Genomic DNA, 17,130 nt, shown 5'->3' with positions numbered 1-17,130 from the left:
CCTTTCCTCTTTCTTTCTTGTTCTTAGGTTGGGATTGCAAGCTTTAGTAAGGTTTTTGGGGAAGTTATGAAGGTTAAGTAGAGAAAATTAAGCTTAAGTGTAAGCTTAATGAAGAAACTTCCATGGAGAATTTTGGGAGGAGTGGGGCGGCAAAGAGAGGTGGAAGAAGAAAGGATTTTTGTTTTTTTTTTCTTTTCTTTTCTTTATTTATTTAGGCTTATGGAAGACCACAAAAAGTCCAATTAAATAATTCAACTAATTAATTTCTTTATGACATCATTCATGATGTCATCACCTTTGACTTTTCCATCTTCTTCTTTTCTTTTTTTTTTCTATTTATTTTTTTCTATTAGTTCTTTAATTTAATTCTCGATCTCGAAGTTTTATTTTCTCCAATTTTATTTGACAGTTAGGTCAGGAGTCAGCTCTCGGAGTCAATTGACCAAATTGCCCCTCGCTGGTTCATTCCGGTTTGCAAATAATTTCATATTTTTTTGGTTCCCTGACCTAATTATTTGACTGACTTAACAGTTCTTTTTCATGATTTTCTCTTTTCCACTGTGTCCACAAGGGTCCTAAGGACCGCAGCGTCACTTTTTACGGTTCGAAATTTGAGTTCAAAATGACTTCGCAGTCGTTCCCGAGGAGGTCACTCATCGCTGTGACTCTTGGCTCGTTTAACCTCTTATGTTCTGTTTTTCTTATTTATAGTTAACTAATTAAACATTACTAATTATTTGTGTTTATGGCTTCTCAAATTGTCTTAAGTGTGGCCCTAATCCCATTAATTGTCCGGACCGACACCAGTCACCGGAACAGTGAAATATACCAGGCTGTACCAATAGGGGTGTTACAATAACAATGGTGGTGATATGGTAATGGTGATATAACAGTGGTGGCAATGTCAAAGTATAATGGTAGTAGCAGCTGTGATCGGATAATAATGATAACAATATTAATGACGATAAATAAAAAAAATAAAAATAAGTAAATAATATTATCACATTTGTTTATTTGTTTTTATATATAATATGATATAATTATCATTTTATTACATTAAATTTTATTTTATTAAATATACAATATAATTACAATTACATTACAACTTCAATTATATCATATGAGTGTTTTCTTAATTATGTAATTTTTGGAAAATTTCTATTTTACACTGTTTTTGAAAAATTATTATCCCAATCTAAATTAAAAAAAAAAAAAATCACGTCACAATTAAGGGTCTTCACGTGCTTTTGACTATGCTTGAAGCATGTGTGCTAACAAATTGTGAAAAAAAAAAAATATTGAAGTCAAGAAAACATAAATAAATAAATAAAAGGAGCATAGAGTCTCAACGTTGGATTAATACCTAATAATAAAATTATTTTGGATCAATGCACTAGACATGCATTATGTTAAGAAATATAAAATTATTTTTAACACTTTTTTCTATAATCTTGAATTTTCATATAAACTAATTTCTTAACATTATAATAGTCTGTTAGATTAAAAAGAAAAAATTAGAAGTTCAAATCTTGACCAGTGACCACCCCATTTATTAACTAAAGACTGGAACACAAAATAAATTATACATGTATTTATTCACGCTTTAATAAACTCTCGTTTACAAGCTTAGCTTTTACATTGAGTAAACAATGCCAACATATGGAAAAAGGTGGATGTATGCATAACAATTAATATAATGACAAATCACAATGTTTTATGATAGACACAAAGTTCAGATGAAACCATAGGCCTAGCACCGTACATCAAGTATATTTAGGATAACCAATGCTTCGTTTTCCTGTCAAAGATGCTTGGTCTATATGTAGACATGAAGATCTCAACAAGCAGGGGAAATTGCAGAAATATGAAGAGGGTGACAGGAATGCTAGCAAGCAAAATTATTGGAAGGACAAGCGATAGCCTACCATCTAAAATAATTATAAGAGAAGCACAAAAGGCAATCATCATGGTTGCTATAGAGAAGAAAAGCATGAAAAGGCCAATAATTAACTTCGTGGGTAAGGATTTAAGGAAATCTTCCTCTGCATAACGTGACGTAAGGATCCCTAGAAATGTCAGTACTGAAGTTGAGGAAGCAAAGAGCGAAATTGCATCCGAGATTATGAAAACCAAAAAAGATTTCTCACGCAAGAATATTGGAAAGCCAGTTTCTTGAATATTTCCACCAGGAACGGTAAATGCCGCAGTAAACATAATGGTAATGATAAGGGTGCCTACTACTGTACAAGAAGTTGCAGTGCTTTTCATCCATTTCTCCCCCTCTTTCCTCAGCTGCTCATGGTTCCTAGTGAAAAGTTGATAAGCTGATTCACCATTGCTATTGAGATGTATTTTAGTACCAGGTGTCACAATACTCTCTACCTCCTGCAATATTGGTAAGAATTTTACTTTTAACTTGAAAAAAGAATGAAATAATTACCTAGAATTTTTAAAGATAAACTTCTAAATTATTTCTATCCAATTTGCCAATAGACACTTGTGGAAAGTTAAAAGTTCTATCATAACATGTGAGATATAGGTTTTAGCATTGTTTTCAAATCCGCTGAGGTCATAGAACAGGAGAAATAATTGGATTTCAGAATGAATGGATTTAGACCATATATGTAATACCTTAAACCACTGTAATTCTCTTTGCATTTGCAGAGCTGCGCCTGATATGCGATCAAGCCGTGAGGGAGGTGACATTGCTGCCCAATGTAACATGGAATTGCCGTAGTTATCAGCCATGTAAATCTGTCTCCGTTTTCCTATATTCATGCCATATATGAGGTTAAAAATCTTTTCTTGGCGTTCTGCAATTGCTGACAATATTATGCCTCTTCCAAAGAAGTCATTTTCATTGACAAAATCGGGATTAGCTTTAATCATCTCAATCACAAATTCAGTTATCCCGTTCTTGACAGCCAGAAAAAGTGCATTTCCTACTAGACCCTGTGGAAGCTCCTCAAGATCTAAAGTTGATATTTCTCTGCAGAGGCAGCGTAGAATTTCAAGCGCATAGACATGGGTCAACTTCATCTCATATATTTCCTGGATTCCTGAGTGGATTAAAGATTAAAAAAATAAAAAATAATAAAAAAAGGGGAAAGAAAAATAAAATATCTATGTATATAGCGCATATTAATTTAATAAGATGTCATGAAATATAATGAAGTGAATATTCAATTGAATATATAAATACAGTTGATGAGGTACGACGTACCTAATAATTTTAATATTCGCAAAACAAGTCCATGAGATTGACCAAACACTGAAAAATTCAATAGAATTGGGTTAATTTAAAAATGGGTTCATCAAAAAGAATACTGGTAAAATATATATCCAATAAATAACCAAACACAATGTAATTTTATAGCAGTCCTTGATCCACCATTAATTGTTGAATGCCAATAAAGAACACCAAAATAAACACACCAGATATATCATATGTGTGTGTGTGTGTGTGTGTGTGGGAAGAATGGGAATGCAGCTCATGTCCATGTCCAATTGTCCATCTAAAACACCTCATTTCCTTCTCATCTCCTCCTTACAAGCTCCAACCCTAACCCTAACCCTAAAACCCATCATATATGTCACCATCCACAACTCAGTGCCTCAGATCTCCACTCCACAAATTCTCACTTTCTTCCAACTTTATTCCCAAAATTCTCCTCAAATAAAACCTAATTGCCTTTCCCACCAAATCCCAAAGCCTCTCCCTCTCCATCAAAAAACCTCTGCTCCCACTCATAAATCCCACCCAATCCCCTAAAATCCTAGCCATAATCTCCCTTCTACATGTAATTGCCAACAGGACTGGCCAAATAAAAGAGATAGCAATACAGCATAAGCACTGTTTTTACAGCAACAATAAATGTATCTATCAAAGTTCCTTTGCCACATCCACTACTCAGTCTAAGTGTACAATCATTAGTGATATTATCATTAATTGCCAAGTGATTGCCGTTACTCTTGTTGAAGCACATGATATCATTGCGTCACAGTCCAAGATCCAACAATTTAGTTTATGTATTTTAATATTTTGTTTAAGCTTGTATTAGGTATCATGTACCATTCTGGCATTCCCATATCAAATGCCCCAATTTGAAAGTGATAAATTTGTAGGGGAAGGAGTGAGAAGGGTAAGATGGAGACCTAAGTGACGTAGAGAAGTGGCATCAAACCATTTACAAGTTTTGGATATTGACACAGACTTGGTGTCTAACCAAGCTTAATGAAAAAAAGAAATACCTATAGCTGACCCAATTAGTTTGGAATTTGTTGTATACCATTCCTCTTTTGGTTATTTGTAAAGAAATCATGTGATATTTGACAGAGCCAGAATTTTTAGTTTTGGGAGGCCCAATTGGCCGAGTAGCTATCCTTTCTTTTTTTTTGTAACAAAAAAAAAATCTATTAATTTAAAACCACCAAATTCATATTTATAATAAGTTTTATGCAATAAAATATAATTATTTTTACGTTAATTTATACTAAATTATTTTAGAATTATATAATAGTTTTTTTTTAAATATTATAATAAACAAATGAAGTTTTATAATTTAAATAAGTTAAAATAGTTACACAATTAATTTGATAGAGGTCTACGATACTAAACTTTTTGAAGGTAATCATGTATATATAACTTTGATATTAAGATCAGTTTCCGATTAGTATTTTTGATAGGGTATCCTATAATTATCTATGAAAACAATTAACTTTAATATAATTAAAAAATAAATAAAAAAAAAAAATTATTCCCACAAAAAAGAAAAATAAAATAGAGAGGGAAACTGGAATTCTTGCGAGAATGAGATGGCAATGGGACCAGCAGAATTCTCCCCCATTAAAAGAGTAAGTACATGGATGAAAATGGGGAATAGCTCCCATACATACTCTATCACGTTGTCATCTTACGATATAGGATATACATACAATTTACTACTAATATGATATGAACCATAAGTGTAGCACTTCATTTAGCAATAAGAGATATAAACCATTCAAAAATTAGACAGGTTATTTATCAAATAAGATACAAGTAGACAAACAAGTGAAGAATTCCAAAATGACAACAAAACAATGTGTAGACACAAAGATTTGAGCTAGAACATACCTTGCACCGCAACGTCTTCTTGTCCATTTTGGTTGTTTTGAGACGCCATATCATTGCTAGTTGAGGTTATGGGTAATTGTATTTGTATACCTTTAACAAGAAATAAATTAAGTCAGATGCATTTTTTTATAATTTATATCCAAAGATATGTTCCCACCATTTCTTTTTTTTATTATTATTTTATAAATGATATGTTTTAATAATTAACAAGGAGAGGAATAGTTAATTCCATTTAGTGCCCTAGGAAAATGAGGCTCTGATTATCATCTAGAATTTTTTATTTTGATATTATTAGGCAATAGATTTTTTAATTTTGATATTATTAGGCACTTGAATCTTTAATTTTGATAACAAACTTGAATTTTTAACTTTGATATTATTAGACACTTGTTGGAGGCAGACCTTAAAACGTGTAAATCACATGATTTTACGTGTAAAAATTATGGTGATGTGTTATAATTTAAGCTAAAAAAAAAAACCCTTCTATACCCTGCTTTTCATTTTTCTAGTTGATGCTGGGCCCTTCTCCTTCATCGTTTCCTCTCTTGAGGAAGCTGAAGCCCCAACACTAGTTGCAGTAAATACTCAGCCTTCTTTTACCATATAACAACAAACCTCCTCCAATTCTGTGGCCAAATCTTGACTGGATTTCTTCATCCTTCACCAACAATCTGTAATGCACTTTCCTTTCTCTCCCATGGCAACACTGAATCATCATCCTTATTGCTATAGATAATGTCAAGCCAATGTTATCAAGGCAAAAAGTGACAAGGTATCCTATGGCGTTAGGCAAGAGGCGAGGCAATGGCTTTTTTGAAGCAAGGCATCATAGCCAAAATTGCTTAGATTTTATATATATATATATATATATATATATATATATATATATATATATATATATATATATATTGCACCACGTCTATATTGAGGAACTAGAACACTAATAAGAAATGCATAAAGCAATTGCAAGGAAGACCACATCAAGTCATCAACTCAATCATCTTCATAAATCAAACAAAATGCATATTACAAAACTGAAGAAAGTGACCTACACCATTAACTGATCTGTATTGTTGTACTAATAATGATATTTATAGTTACATGATGATAAGGATAAACACACAGCAAACTAAACTTAGCTACTTATAACAGTAAGTTTGTTGCAACAGATTACTCTTATCAAAAACAGTTTATCTTCAACAAGTAGCCTAAACAATTAGGGCGGAATTAAACTAAAATTGTTATTATATTTGCTTTAAAAAAAATCATATCACAAATTCACATTCGTCATCTAACAAAATGCATATTACTATAGCCATATAAATTAAATAACAAATTAACAAGAAACATATCTAACAAAAATAATTTAAAAAAATGAACAGAATAGAAGAATACCCAAACAGCAGAACAGAAGAATTGAAGAAGAGAGAGGAAGGAGGAGAGAAAAAGAAGAAAATAAGTAAAAAAGAAAAAAAAAAGAAGGGCAAGACGATGATACTGCTCTGTGAAGGAAGAACAAAATAGAAGAAAAGGAAAAGAAAGAGAGGAAGAAAGAAGAAGAAAAAGAAGAAGAGAGAGAGAGAGAGAGAGAGAGAGAGAGAGCTACTGTAAGAGAGAGGAGCTGATGTGGGAAAGAGGAGAGCTGAAGCTATTGCACTCTCGTTTGCATGACAGAGAATGAGGTAAGGTAACTAGGGTTTTAATTTTAGTTTGGTTAAAAAAATTAAAAAATGAAAAAAAAAAAAACTTACTGTTCCTTTCAAAAGGCGTTGCCTCAACGCCCCTCGCCATTGTCATTGGTGTGGCTGCCTTTCGGAAGCCAGACGAGGTGCTAGAGAGTTGCCTCACCTCACCCAGCGCCTCGCCTCGGCACTTCTGACACCTTTAACAACATTGGTCAGGCCGAACCCATTCTCGCTCAAATAGATCTACCAATCTCTCATTGGTTATTAGCATTAAATCACTGCCATTGAATTCAACTTCCTCCACTGCTTCTTCATCCTCATCACCTAAAGCTAACCCCAAATTTCACACTGTTGGATAGTTGAGAAAACAAAAAGGGACTTTAGGCTACTTTCCTTGCCCTTCCTTCACTTTCCTTTCTTCATTAAACTATAAATCTTCCCTTAAGCTGCCGATTTCACTTTCACATTCATACTTTCTCCTTGCCAGGTATTTATTTGTCAAAGGATTATTGTGCAAATTGTATTGTAAACCGCCGTCTCCAATATAGGTCATTGAGTTATTTGTTATTGAAGAATAAAAGGCATTCCCAAAGTTTCTCTAAGGGATTGATGTATTTGTTTGAATTGCAGTTGTTTGGTTAAGGAATAAGTCCTAACTGATTAGTTGCTTCATTTGACTTTAATTTATGGAGTTTGAGTGGGGATGGAGAGTTCAATTTGCCCTCGTGGAAGAACTTGGAGTCTTTTTTGGCAAAATTTTGTCAATTTTTTCCTTCATTATGATTTTCTCTTCACCATGCTTTCTATATTCTCATCTTTTTCTGGGTTTCAATTATAAATATAAAATTTTGAGGATTTATTATATTTAATGTGAATTTGTTGGTTGATTGTAAATTTTTAAATTGAGTTGGTGCAAAAATGTGGTATTTTGCTTGGAACACACTCATAGTAAGTAGAAAAGAAAGGAGGAAGAAGACAAAAGTAGCAATGACAATAATTAGAAAGAGAATTGGAAGGCAAAATGGTAAAATGCAGATAAGGTTAATTTAATAAATTATTTAAATATTTAAGATGTCACATAAACTTGCTTTTTAATGCTTCGCACATCTAACCAAACATGAAGCTTGCATATTGCTGACTAACAAATACTACAAAAAATATACAATTTAGCAATGAAAATTAACAACGAAACTAAAATTCATTGCTAATTTAGCAACGAATTGCAAAATCTATTTATTGCTAAATCGGCAGAATTTAAATTGTTTGCAAATTTAGTAACAAATTGCAAATTCTATTATTAATTTTTTAGAGGAAAAAGGCGTCTTTTTGTTTGCAATTTATCAACAGATTAGCAACAGATTTATATCATAGGGCATGCCTCAGGCTCTCGAGTCTCAAGGGTTAGCGCTTAGAAACCCTCCAAGCAAGCAATGTTACAGAATGACCGTACAATGATAACTTGAAAAGAAAAAATATTGAAATGGGTTAACAACAGAATTAATTACGAATAAGGAGTGATCAGCACTTGGGACGCTATTCAAAATAGCGTCCCAACTCCGGACGCTATTCATATTAGCGTCCAGAGTTGAGACGCTATTATGAATAGCGTCCTGATGTTCGGACATAAATGTAAATGTAAAAAAAAAATATAAATGTAAATTATATCCAGAGTTGAAACGCTAATATGAATAGCGTCCGTACATCAGGATGCTATTCATAATAGCGTTCTAACTCTGGACTCTAATATGAATAGCGTCCAGAGTTGGGACGCTATTTTGAATAGCGTCCCAGGCGCTGACCACCCACTCATTTCAGTATTTTTTCTTTTCAAGTTACTCTTGTACGGTCATTCACCCGGCGCACCCCAATGAGGTTAGCTCCTTTGCAGTAAAAATAAAAAAATAAAAAATAAAAAATAAAAAAAAAAAAGAAAAAAGAAAGAAGAAGAAGAAGAGCAGAAGCAAAAGAATAAGGAGGAGGAGGAGACGCACGTGGTTTCTCTTCTCCCAATGCCGTGGTGTTGGGGTGTCTTTATTGCAACTTAGTAATAATAGGTTAGATGGTCATGGGTATTGATTGATGGTTTTTAATGGGCATATCTTTTAAATGGGTTGGTATTACTTTAAAAGACCTAGTGGTTACTTAGATTTTTATGTATTTTTAATTTTATTTTTTAAAAATTAAATATTAAATATAAATTACTTTTATATTGAATACATAATTATTCCTAATAAATTTCTAGAATTCAATTTAAATAATTTTAAGTTACACTTATTAAGTTATTATTAATAAATATATATTAAAAAATTATATTGCAATAGAAAATCAAAATAATCATTTTAATATTATATTTGATTAAAAATAAATTAGTGTAATGCATTTTAATGATATTTTTCACTGACATATGTAATTGTAATAACATTAAAATAAATAATGAAATAGATATTAATTATATATAAAAACATTATATGAATTAAATTTATAGTGCATATATAATTTATTTTTATGATTTTTTTTTATTTTTGTACCTTGCTCAAGCATGCTCAGGCGCATGTCATATGCCTTGCGCCTAGGCTCTAGATCGCTTAGTGTCTTGATGTGTCTTGAACCTTTAATAACTATGATTTAAATTTGGTGACCAAATTAGTAATGAAATTAAAAATCCGTTACTAAATTAGCAATAAATTGAAAAATTCATTGCTAAATTTAGCAACGGATTTGAATTAAATCAATGCTAATTTAGCAATGAATTGCAAAATCCATTGCTAATTTTTGGAAGAAAAAGGGCGTTTTTTTCTGTTTGCAATTTTCCAATGTATTAGTAATGGATTTAAAATTTATTGTTAATTTAAAAAAAAGGATTTTTTTTTTTCTTCCATAAATTATCAACAGATTGCAAAATCCATTGCTTCCATCCCTAACTTAGCAATAGATTTTGCAATCTATTGTTAAATTCAGCAACGACTTTTTAATCTTTGCTAATTTATGGGTGTGTTCATTAAACATAATTTCAGTAAAAATATAATAAATATATAATATAATATTAAATTTTTTATAAATATATTTTGTTTTTGAAATATTATATAAACATAATATAAGTAAAAAATAAAAAAAAATTAAGGGCGTGTTTGTTATCACTACAGTTTCTTAGTTTTTATTTTCCTAAAAACAAGAAACTGATGCCCATTTTTATTGTGATTTTTAGAAATGGTTTTCTATTCTCTTTCTTCATACACAAAAGCTCTATTTCTTGGCCAAAACCCATTGCTTCATATCTAGTTTATCATAAAATAAATTAAAAAATTTCAATTAAGGGTCCGTTGCTAAGTTTGAGCGTAATAATACAACTAAGCAACGGATGAACAATGAGTCTATCTGGTGAAATACAGGTGGTACGGTGGAAAGGGCAGCACAAAACACATGGGTAACACAAGCACAACATAAGATTGTACAATACAAGGGTGTAAAGCATGACTTTGACAACATATGCATTCAATCTAACTCAAAAATTTAAGCTATTATATGAAAATATCCAAACCCCATATAAACTCGTTTATATTTTCGTGTAGTTTAACCAATAATTAACTCCATGATGTTCTTTGTTTTTATAGTCATTGTATTTTTTAAAGAAAAATATTATTCCAATAAATAAAAGAAAAATAATTAAAGAGCGAGAAGTAAAGATCCTTACGTGAATAAATCCATTGTTTCCAAAATATGAGCCGACAAGAACTTGGGAATGATGAAGGCATTGAGGCCAACTCGCGCAATGGGATGGTATTCCAATTGTTTGCAGTAATAATTAAACGCGGACACCGTCGAAGCACATCCAAAGCAATATCTAGCATTAGCAAGTGCAAAAAAATAAATTAGTTTGTAATTTTTAGCATAATAAACTTCTCATTAATTAAATTATTAAATTAAAATTTAGTTAATTGAAATCAATTAAATTCAAATCATTAAGTTGATAAACTGATCTTACCAAACATTCCAGAAGTGAGAGATTGATTGAGCAAAGTAGATCCATGAGGACCATTTTCAGGAAACCAAACATCTGGTGGAGTGCAATGGTATAAATGAAGAGCGGTATCTTTATGGCTTCCTATACATGCTGCCAAAGCTGGCATTCTCATTCTAAAGTCTGGAATGGTGACCAACTCCTTATTCTTTTGAACTAAGCATTTAGTAATCCTACTGCTCCCACATGCAGCAGTTAAATGCAAAGCTGTTTGACCAAATGTGTCTTGAATTACCAACTGTTCTTTTGACATTAAACGAATCAAATTTTCACTTATCTCCTCATATCCATTGGCAACTGCAACATGAATGGGCAAACTGCCATATTGTGTAATTCGAGCAGTTAATGCATCTTTGTTGCGTTTTAGAAAATCTTGTATCTTGTCCCAATCGCGCTGGTGAATAGCCTGGTGTAATGGCCCAAATCTTTTCCGCTCATTGTCATAATACCCTGTCGAAAATATTTTATCGTTAATTTGAATAACAATCATTAGTTACAACTTGGAAATATATGAAATGAATGTGGTTACAGAAGATTTTTTTTTTATTTTTTCTATTAAATAAGTCCTTAATTTCTTTAAACTAAAAAGTAGATATATTTCATAGGTCACAATCCAAAAATAGTACTCAAATCTCAATATACAAATCTCTAAAAATGTTAGGTATTTGGATAGAAATATATAACACGAATATGGTTACTTACATAGCATCATGGGGTAACCAGGAACCACTCTTGGAAACACTTTTAGGAGTTTGGCTGGATCAATGACATTGTATCCTTGATGAAATTTGGCCAACGTATCCCACAACATTTTTGCTGAGGTAATTCCGTGAATCATTGAACGGATACCATCATCACAGCAAGCTTGAATTGCAGTTAAAGCTTCTGCATTCTTCCTTCTCCAAGTCTCATAATCCACTATGGTGTTCTGTGATTGCTCAGAACTTGGCTCTATAGCATCCCAAAGACCTCTACTTGATAGATATGACTTCATTTGAGGACTCCAATTTTCATACCGAATTCTTGTGGGAGTTTCAGGAGTCACTATTGGACTTGGGTCCATTGTTAACCTGTCAATTTAATAATAACTAACATTATCTTCAGCTTCAGCAAAAGATGAAAACTTTCTTGAACCACCCAATCCCTAACCGTCATCACGGCGGCCCCAAAGCGCCACCACCACCCTCCTCCCTCCTCCTCTCTGTGTGCCTCACATCGTCGCAGCACCCTTATCTCTTAAACTAATCTTCACATCTCTTCTCCTAATTGATCATCAATGCAACCCAAAATTTGAAAACTCATTTCTACAATGCAGTAACACAGATCCATAGTTTATGGTGTCATGCCCATCCCACAAAATGAATTGAGTGGAAGAGTAGGAAAAGGATAGAAGTGCGGGAGATCTGAATGATAGAGATAGCATTGGGAAAGGGGAAATCGGCGGGGGGCAGCTTGGCAGTTTGGAATTTGGGGTTATTGTGAAGGTAGGGTGGATTGGAGTGTGACGGACTAGGCTCTTTGAAGCTGAGTTGCAGCCTTCGCAAAATGTAAGCCCTTTGGGTTGAGCCCAGAGTAAGCTTTATAACTTATGCTAAAAAAATGTAATTTACAAATTTGATTTTTTTTTAAATAATTTACATATAAGGCAATTTATTCTTTTTTTAAATTAAAATAAATTACTCTATAGAATTTAATTCTATTAATAAATTAATTTGTATCATCAAAATTGATTATTAACTTTATTAATTTCTTTTTAATTTAAAATAATTTAATATCTGAAATTTTATTTTATTAACAAAATAATATTTACATTTAAACTTTATATTTGAACAATTAATTATTTTACATTTAAATAATTATATATTTTATTATAATTATAATTTTTAAATACTTAGTTTTAAAAATAGTTAATTACATAATAATATATTTTCAAATAATGAAAAATAGTTAATAACAAAAAATATGTCTTGCTAAATTCTTAATTTTTTTATATTGTGATCTATAATTTTTAAAATTTATTTTTTTATAAAAATTCTTTTAACATAATTCTAAAAAAATTATAAAAAGGTTTATTTACAATTTATGAATATTCTTAAAAAGAGTATTTAAAAATGAAATTTTAAATTAAATTTTCATTTCAACCAAACAATTCACTTTACAAACAATTAATTTAAATGATAATTAATTTAGTTTCAAATATAATTTTTTAGAATAATTTTGCAATTTTAAAAAGATTATGAATATTCTTAAAAAGAGTATTAAAAAATGAAATTTTAAATTAAATTTTCATTTCAACCAAATAATTCACTTTACAAACAATTAATTTAAATGATAATTAATTTAGTTTCAAATATAATTTTTTAGAATAATTTTGCAATTTAAAAAAGATTATGAATATTCTTAAAAAGTATATTTAAAATTAAATTTTCGTTTCAACCAAATAATTCACTTTTCAAAAAATTAATTGAAATGGCAATTTAATATCAAATATAATTTTTCAGAATAATTTTATAATTTTAAAACGATTTTATGTATGTTTATTTATTATCAAAAATAAATTATATTACATCATATAAAAAAATAAACTTTCTTGTATAATCTCTTTTTCTTGAAAATCATGTTAAAGAATTTTTATAATTATATTTATTGAAAAATATTACTATCAATAAGGTAAATGTTTTACAAAATTATGCATCGTAATATAAAAAATTTAAGAACTTAGGAAAACATATTGTTTGTTATTAAATATTTTTTACAATTTGAAAAAATATATTATTATCTAATTAAATTTTATTTTTTTAATGATTATAATTATAAAAAATATTTAATATTTTTATAAAATATATAATTTTTAAATATATAATAATTAATTACTCTAAATTTGCTAAATTGTTTTAAATTGAAAAAAAAATTAAAAAAAAAAAGTTAATGATCAATTCGGATGACTTATGGTTTTTGGTATATTTGAGGGATTAATTTGTAAATTATTCAAAAAATATTACATTTAATATCCACTATATTAAGCTAAAAATTTTTTGAAATTAAATTTTAATTAAAATTTAATTTTAACAGAATTATTTATAATATATATAATTATATTATATTTATTATCTTATATATTACATAATATTTATATACTAATAAATAAATATGGTTAAATCTTTATATATTTTTGCTTGAAAATTAAAATTAAGATAAAATTAATAAAATTAAAGGTTTTAATAAAACTAAAAAGAATGCATAAAAAAATATCCGGTAAGAAAACAACATAAAATTAAGAAAGAAAGTCGAAAAATAATTGAACTGTTAGACATAAATATGAGCAAGTAGAATTGAAAAAATTGATTTAATTTGAAATTTTAATTTAATTTTTCTAATAAATGAGTCTAAAACACCTAAACCAATAATTTAATTTAATTTAATTTAATTATGTTTTCTTAATTCAATTTAATTAGATTTAATTTACAATAAATTTTAATTTATTTAATTTTTCAAATCGAACTGAACGATCTAATAATGCTTGCCTTACACGTAAATATATAACCAACAAAAAAATTAATAAAAAAACAGATGAGATGCCAAATAAAATTTAATGGACCTATTGAGTAAATTTCCAAATCAGTCACAAATAATAAAAAGGTAAAATTCTTTGAAATATAATAATAAAAAATAAAATGAACAGCAATATGTAATCCATGAACTTACATAGGGATATTTGGTGTTTCTCGTACTTGAGAGCTTTCTAAAGCCATCCTTTGAAGATGGAAGTTGGGAAATGGTGATGATATAAGCTGCTCATGAAGATTCAAAAACACTAGTTAGTATCCCATTTTGCTTTGCACAAATTTTGCAAGGTTCACTTTATCATTACCCAATTCCAAAAAAGCTAATATTATTTATGTTTTCCTTTTTATGTTTTATAATTTAAATCTATAATTTCTAAATTACAAATGCAATAATTTTATAGTACTCTAAAGTTATCCTCTATTTCAATTTTTAAAAGAATATGATGTTAAATTATACCATTTTATTTAAGCTTTTCTTATTTTAAAAAATATATATTTTTTTTAGAAAATATTTTCTGAAAAAACATATTATTTTTATTATTTGATATGATATTAAAAATCAGTTAAAAAATAATTAAATTCATTATAAAAACTAAGCGGAAAGACGCTAATTAGTTGCTAATTCTAGTGATCTAAAAGCTTAAATGAGACTTAAAAGAAAAAATATTAATGATATAATTCAACTCAACTCAACTAAGTTTTTATCTTAAAAATTTGGGATCCACTATATAAATTCTCTTAAAAATAAATGGAGCTTAGGACTCACGTACCTTTCAAATTGGGTGAGATTTGAAATGAAAACAATAGTAAGCTTCAAAATACTAAAAAAATCCATTTATGGTCAAATTAATTTTGTGGGTATTTAACAAAAATACTTGAATTCCATTATTAACATATCAAATTCCCCTAATATTGAATAAAAAATAGAAATTAAATTTAACAGATATATTTATCATTTATAATGCAGAGAGGGAGAAGCAGACAGCAAACTTACTGTGCAATGGCAGTTGCAGTGTCGGAACAACGAGAGCTCAAAATTGCCGAAGCCAAGATGGAAATTGCCAAATTAGAATGCTTATGCTTAGGCCTCAGTATTCACCCCACTCTCTATGTATAGAAATCGTCAATAAAATATTTTAATTGAAAATATTCCTTTCTTTCTTCTGTGATAATCCTCTGATCTTGCTGGCTTATAAAATAGTAATATGTACTGCTTACGTTTTTTCTGTAATTCATAATTTTGAAAAAATTTATTTATGTTTTGAATTAATTAAATATAGATAAGTACTTTATATATATATAATATATCTTATGCATGTTAAATTTTAAATAAAAATTTTATAATTGACCATTAATTTAACATTAAATAATCATGTTTAATAAAATAATTAATTTTTTAGATGAGAAATCGTTCATTAATTGTTGTGAAATTTGACATAATAAATGACTTCTGCAGATTAATATATATATATATATATATATATATATATATATATATATATATATATATATTCTTTTCTTTGATGAGTCAGGAAACTCTGTCCCAAAGCAATCAGCATACTGTCTGTGCCTTTAATAAATGTAATAATAATTATTTTGCCTGTTTCTTCCTTTATTCGCATGTTTCTTGGCATACACCCTGACACCAATTGTCAATTTTAAGCATTATACTATTGTCCCGTAATTTTAGATTAGCTTTTTTTTTTTATTGAATTAATTGATGTTGATCAAAATCATAGAATTATAAAAATAATCTCAATATTATTAAATCAAAACTTATTAATAATTTATATATTTTTAGAAGAATTAATGACAAATAAAAAACATATTATATAGATCAAATTCTATGCTGAGGCTTTTGTTTCCTTTCCAGTCAATTATGTTACGAGAGAATGCAATAAGGTTGCTCATGCAATGGCTTAGCATTCTCACTTTTTGAATTGGGGCTTTATTTTCAAGGATAGTTTTCCTTCTATTGTGTTGAAGGCTTCCTTGGCTGATGTATCTTGATTTTCCTTTTGTTATAAAATGCCCGTTATTTAAAACAAAAAATGTTGATATCATGAAGCCAGAAACACTATAGTTGCCTTGGAATAGAAATTACAATCTTTTAGAAAAGATTAATTTCATAGAAGAATATCAAACCATGTATTAGAGTTGTCCATTCAATCGACTTTGACTTCGAGTCGGATTCAAGGCAATTTGCAGCTTGCATACTATTTCTGATAAAATGTTAATTTTTTGGATAAAAATTCATTTTTATTCATCTTGTGCCAACCATTATTTTTATGTTTTGCATGAGTTAAATAAACTTTATTTCGGTGTCACGGTGGCCAAATGAGGGAGAAGGCTAGGGTTTCAATCCTTGGCCAAATTTAGCACTTCTAAGCATTGCACTTTGATTTGTTTACATTGTTTGAATTGAACTTAAGTTCTATTTATAGATTATCTTATCTTAGTTTTTTTTTTTTTCTTACGACACGATTATCCAATTTTTATTTTCGAATTTTTTTTAACAAAACATCAATCTATGTTTGAGTTCGAATTGGAATTTTGGTTCAATTGTGGAGTGAGCCTATTTTTCTATTTTTTTTCTAGTTAGTTATTTAATTATGTTAAATATTAAAATTATTTAAATAAAAGAGATGAGCCAAAACCCATAAAAAGGATCAAGTCCCACACCTAAATAAAATATGGAGGTTCCCAAAAGACTTAAGCCCATGCATACAAAGGACTAAAGCTCAT

General features: G+C 29.2%; 1 protein-coding gene across 1 annotated transcript; it reads right to left on the bottom strand.

Moving 5' to 3' along the window:
• Positions 1-1,564: 1,564 nt before the first annotated feature.
• On the bottom strand, positions 1,565-15,477 carry LOC110640086 (uncharacterized). Its single transcript, XM_058133241.1, has 9 exons — positions 15,380-15,477; positions 14,525-14,610; positions 11,522-11,889; positions 10,784-11,269; positions 10,493-10,642; positions 5,117-5,206; positions 3,224-3,271; positions 2,632-3,059; positions 1,565-2,385 (listed from the first exon to the last, which is right to left on the bottom strand). Exons 2-9 carry the CDS (start codon positions 14,569-14,571, stop codon positions 1,774-1,776), a joined length of 2,229 nt encoding a protein of 742 aa, XP_057989224.1. The 5' UTR covers positions 14,572-14,610; positions 15,380-15,477; the 3' UTR covers positions 1,565-1,773.
• Between the last annotated feature and the right edge of the window lie 1,653 nt (positions 15,478-17,130).

The sequence above is a fragment of the Hevea brasiliensis genome, chromosome 14, assembly GCF_030052815.1.
Source record: "Hevea brasiliensis isolate MT/VB/25A 57/8 chromosome 14, ASM3005281v1, whole genome shotgun sequence".
NCBI classification, from domain to species: Eukaryota; Viridiplantae; Streptophyta; class Magnoliopsida; order Malpighiales; family Euphorbiaceae; genus Hevea; species Hevea brasiliensis.
This window is presented reverse-complemented; position numbering and strand designations above follow the sequence as displayed.

Excerpts from the sequence above, each read along its gene's own strand:
- LOC110640086 (XM_058133241.1), bottom strand. The coding sequence starts at position 14,571 with ATGGCTTTAGAAAGCTCTCAAGTACGAGAAACACCAAATATCCCTAT. Across the intron at positions 11,890-14,524 it reads GAAACACCAAATATCCCTAT|GTTAACAATGGACCCAAGTC; the intron begins GTAAGTTCATGG and ends TTAAATTGACAG. Across the intron at positions 3,272-5,116 it reads AGAAGACGTTGCGGTGCAAG|TGTTTGGTCAATCTCATGGA; the intron begins GTATGTTCTAGC and ends TGAATTTTTCAG.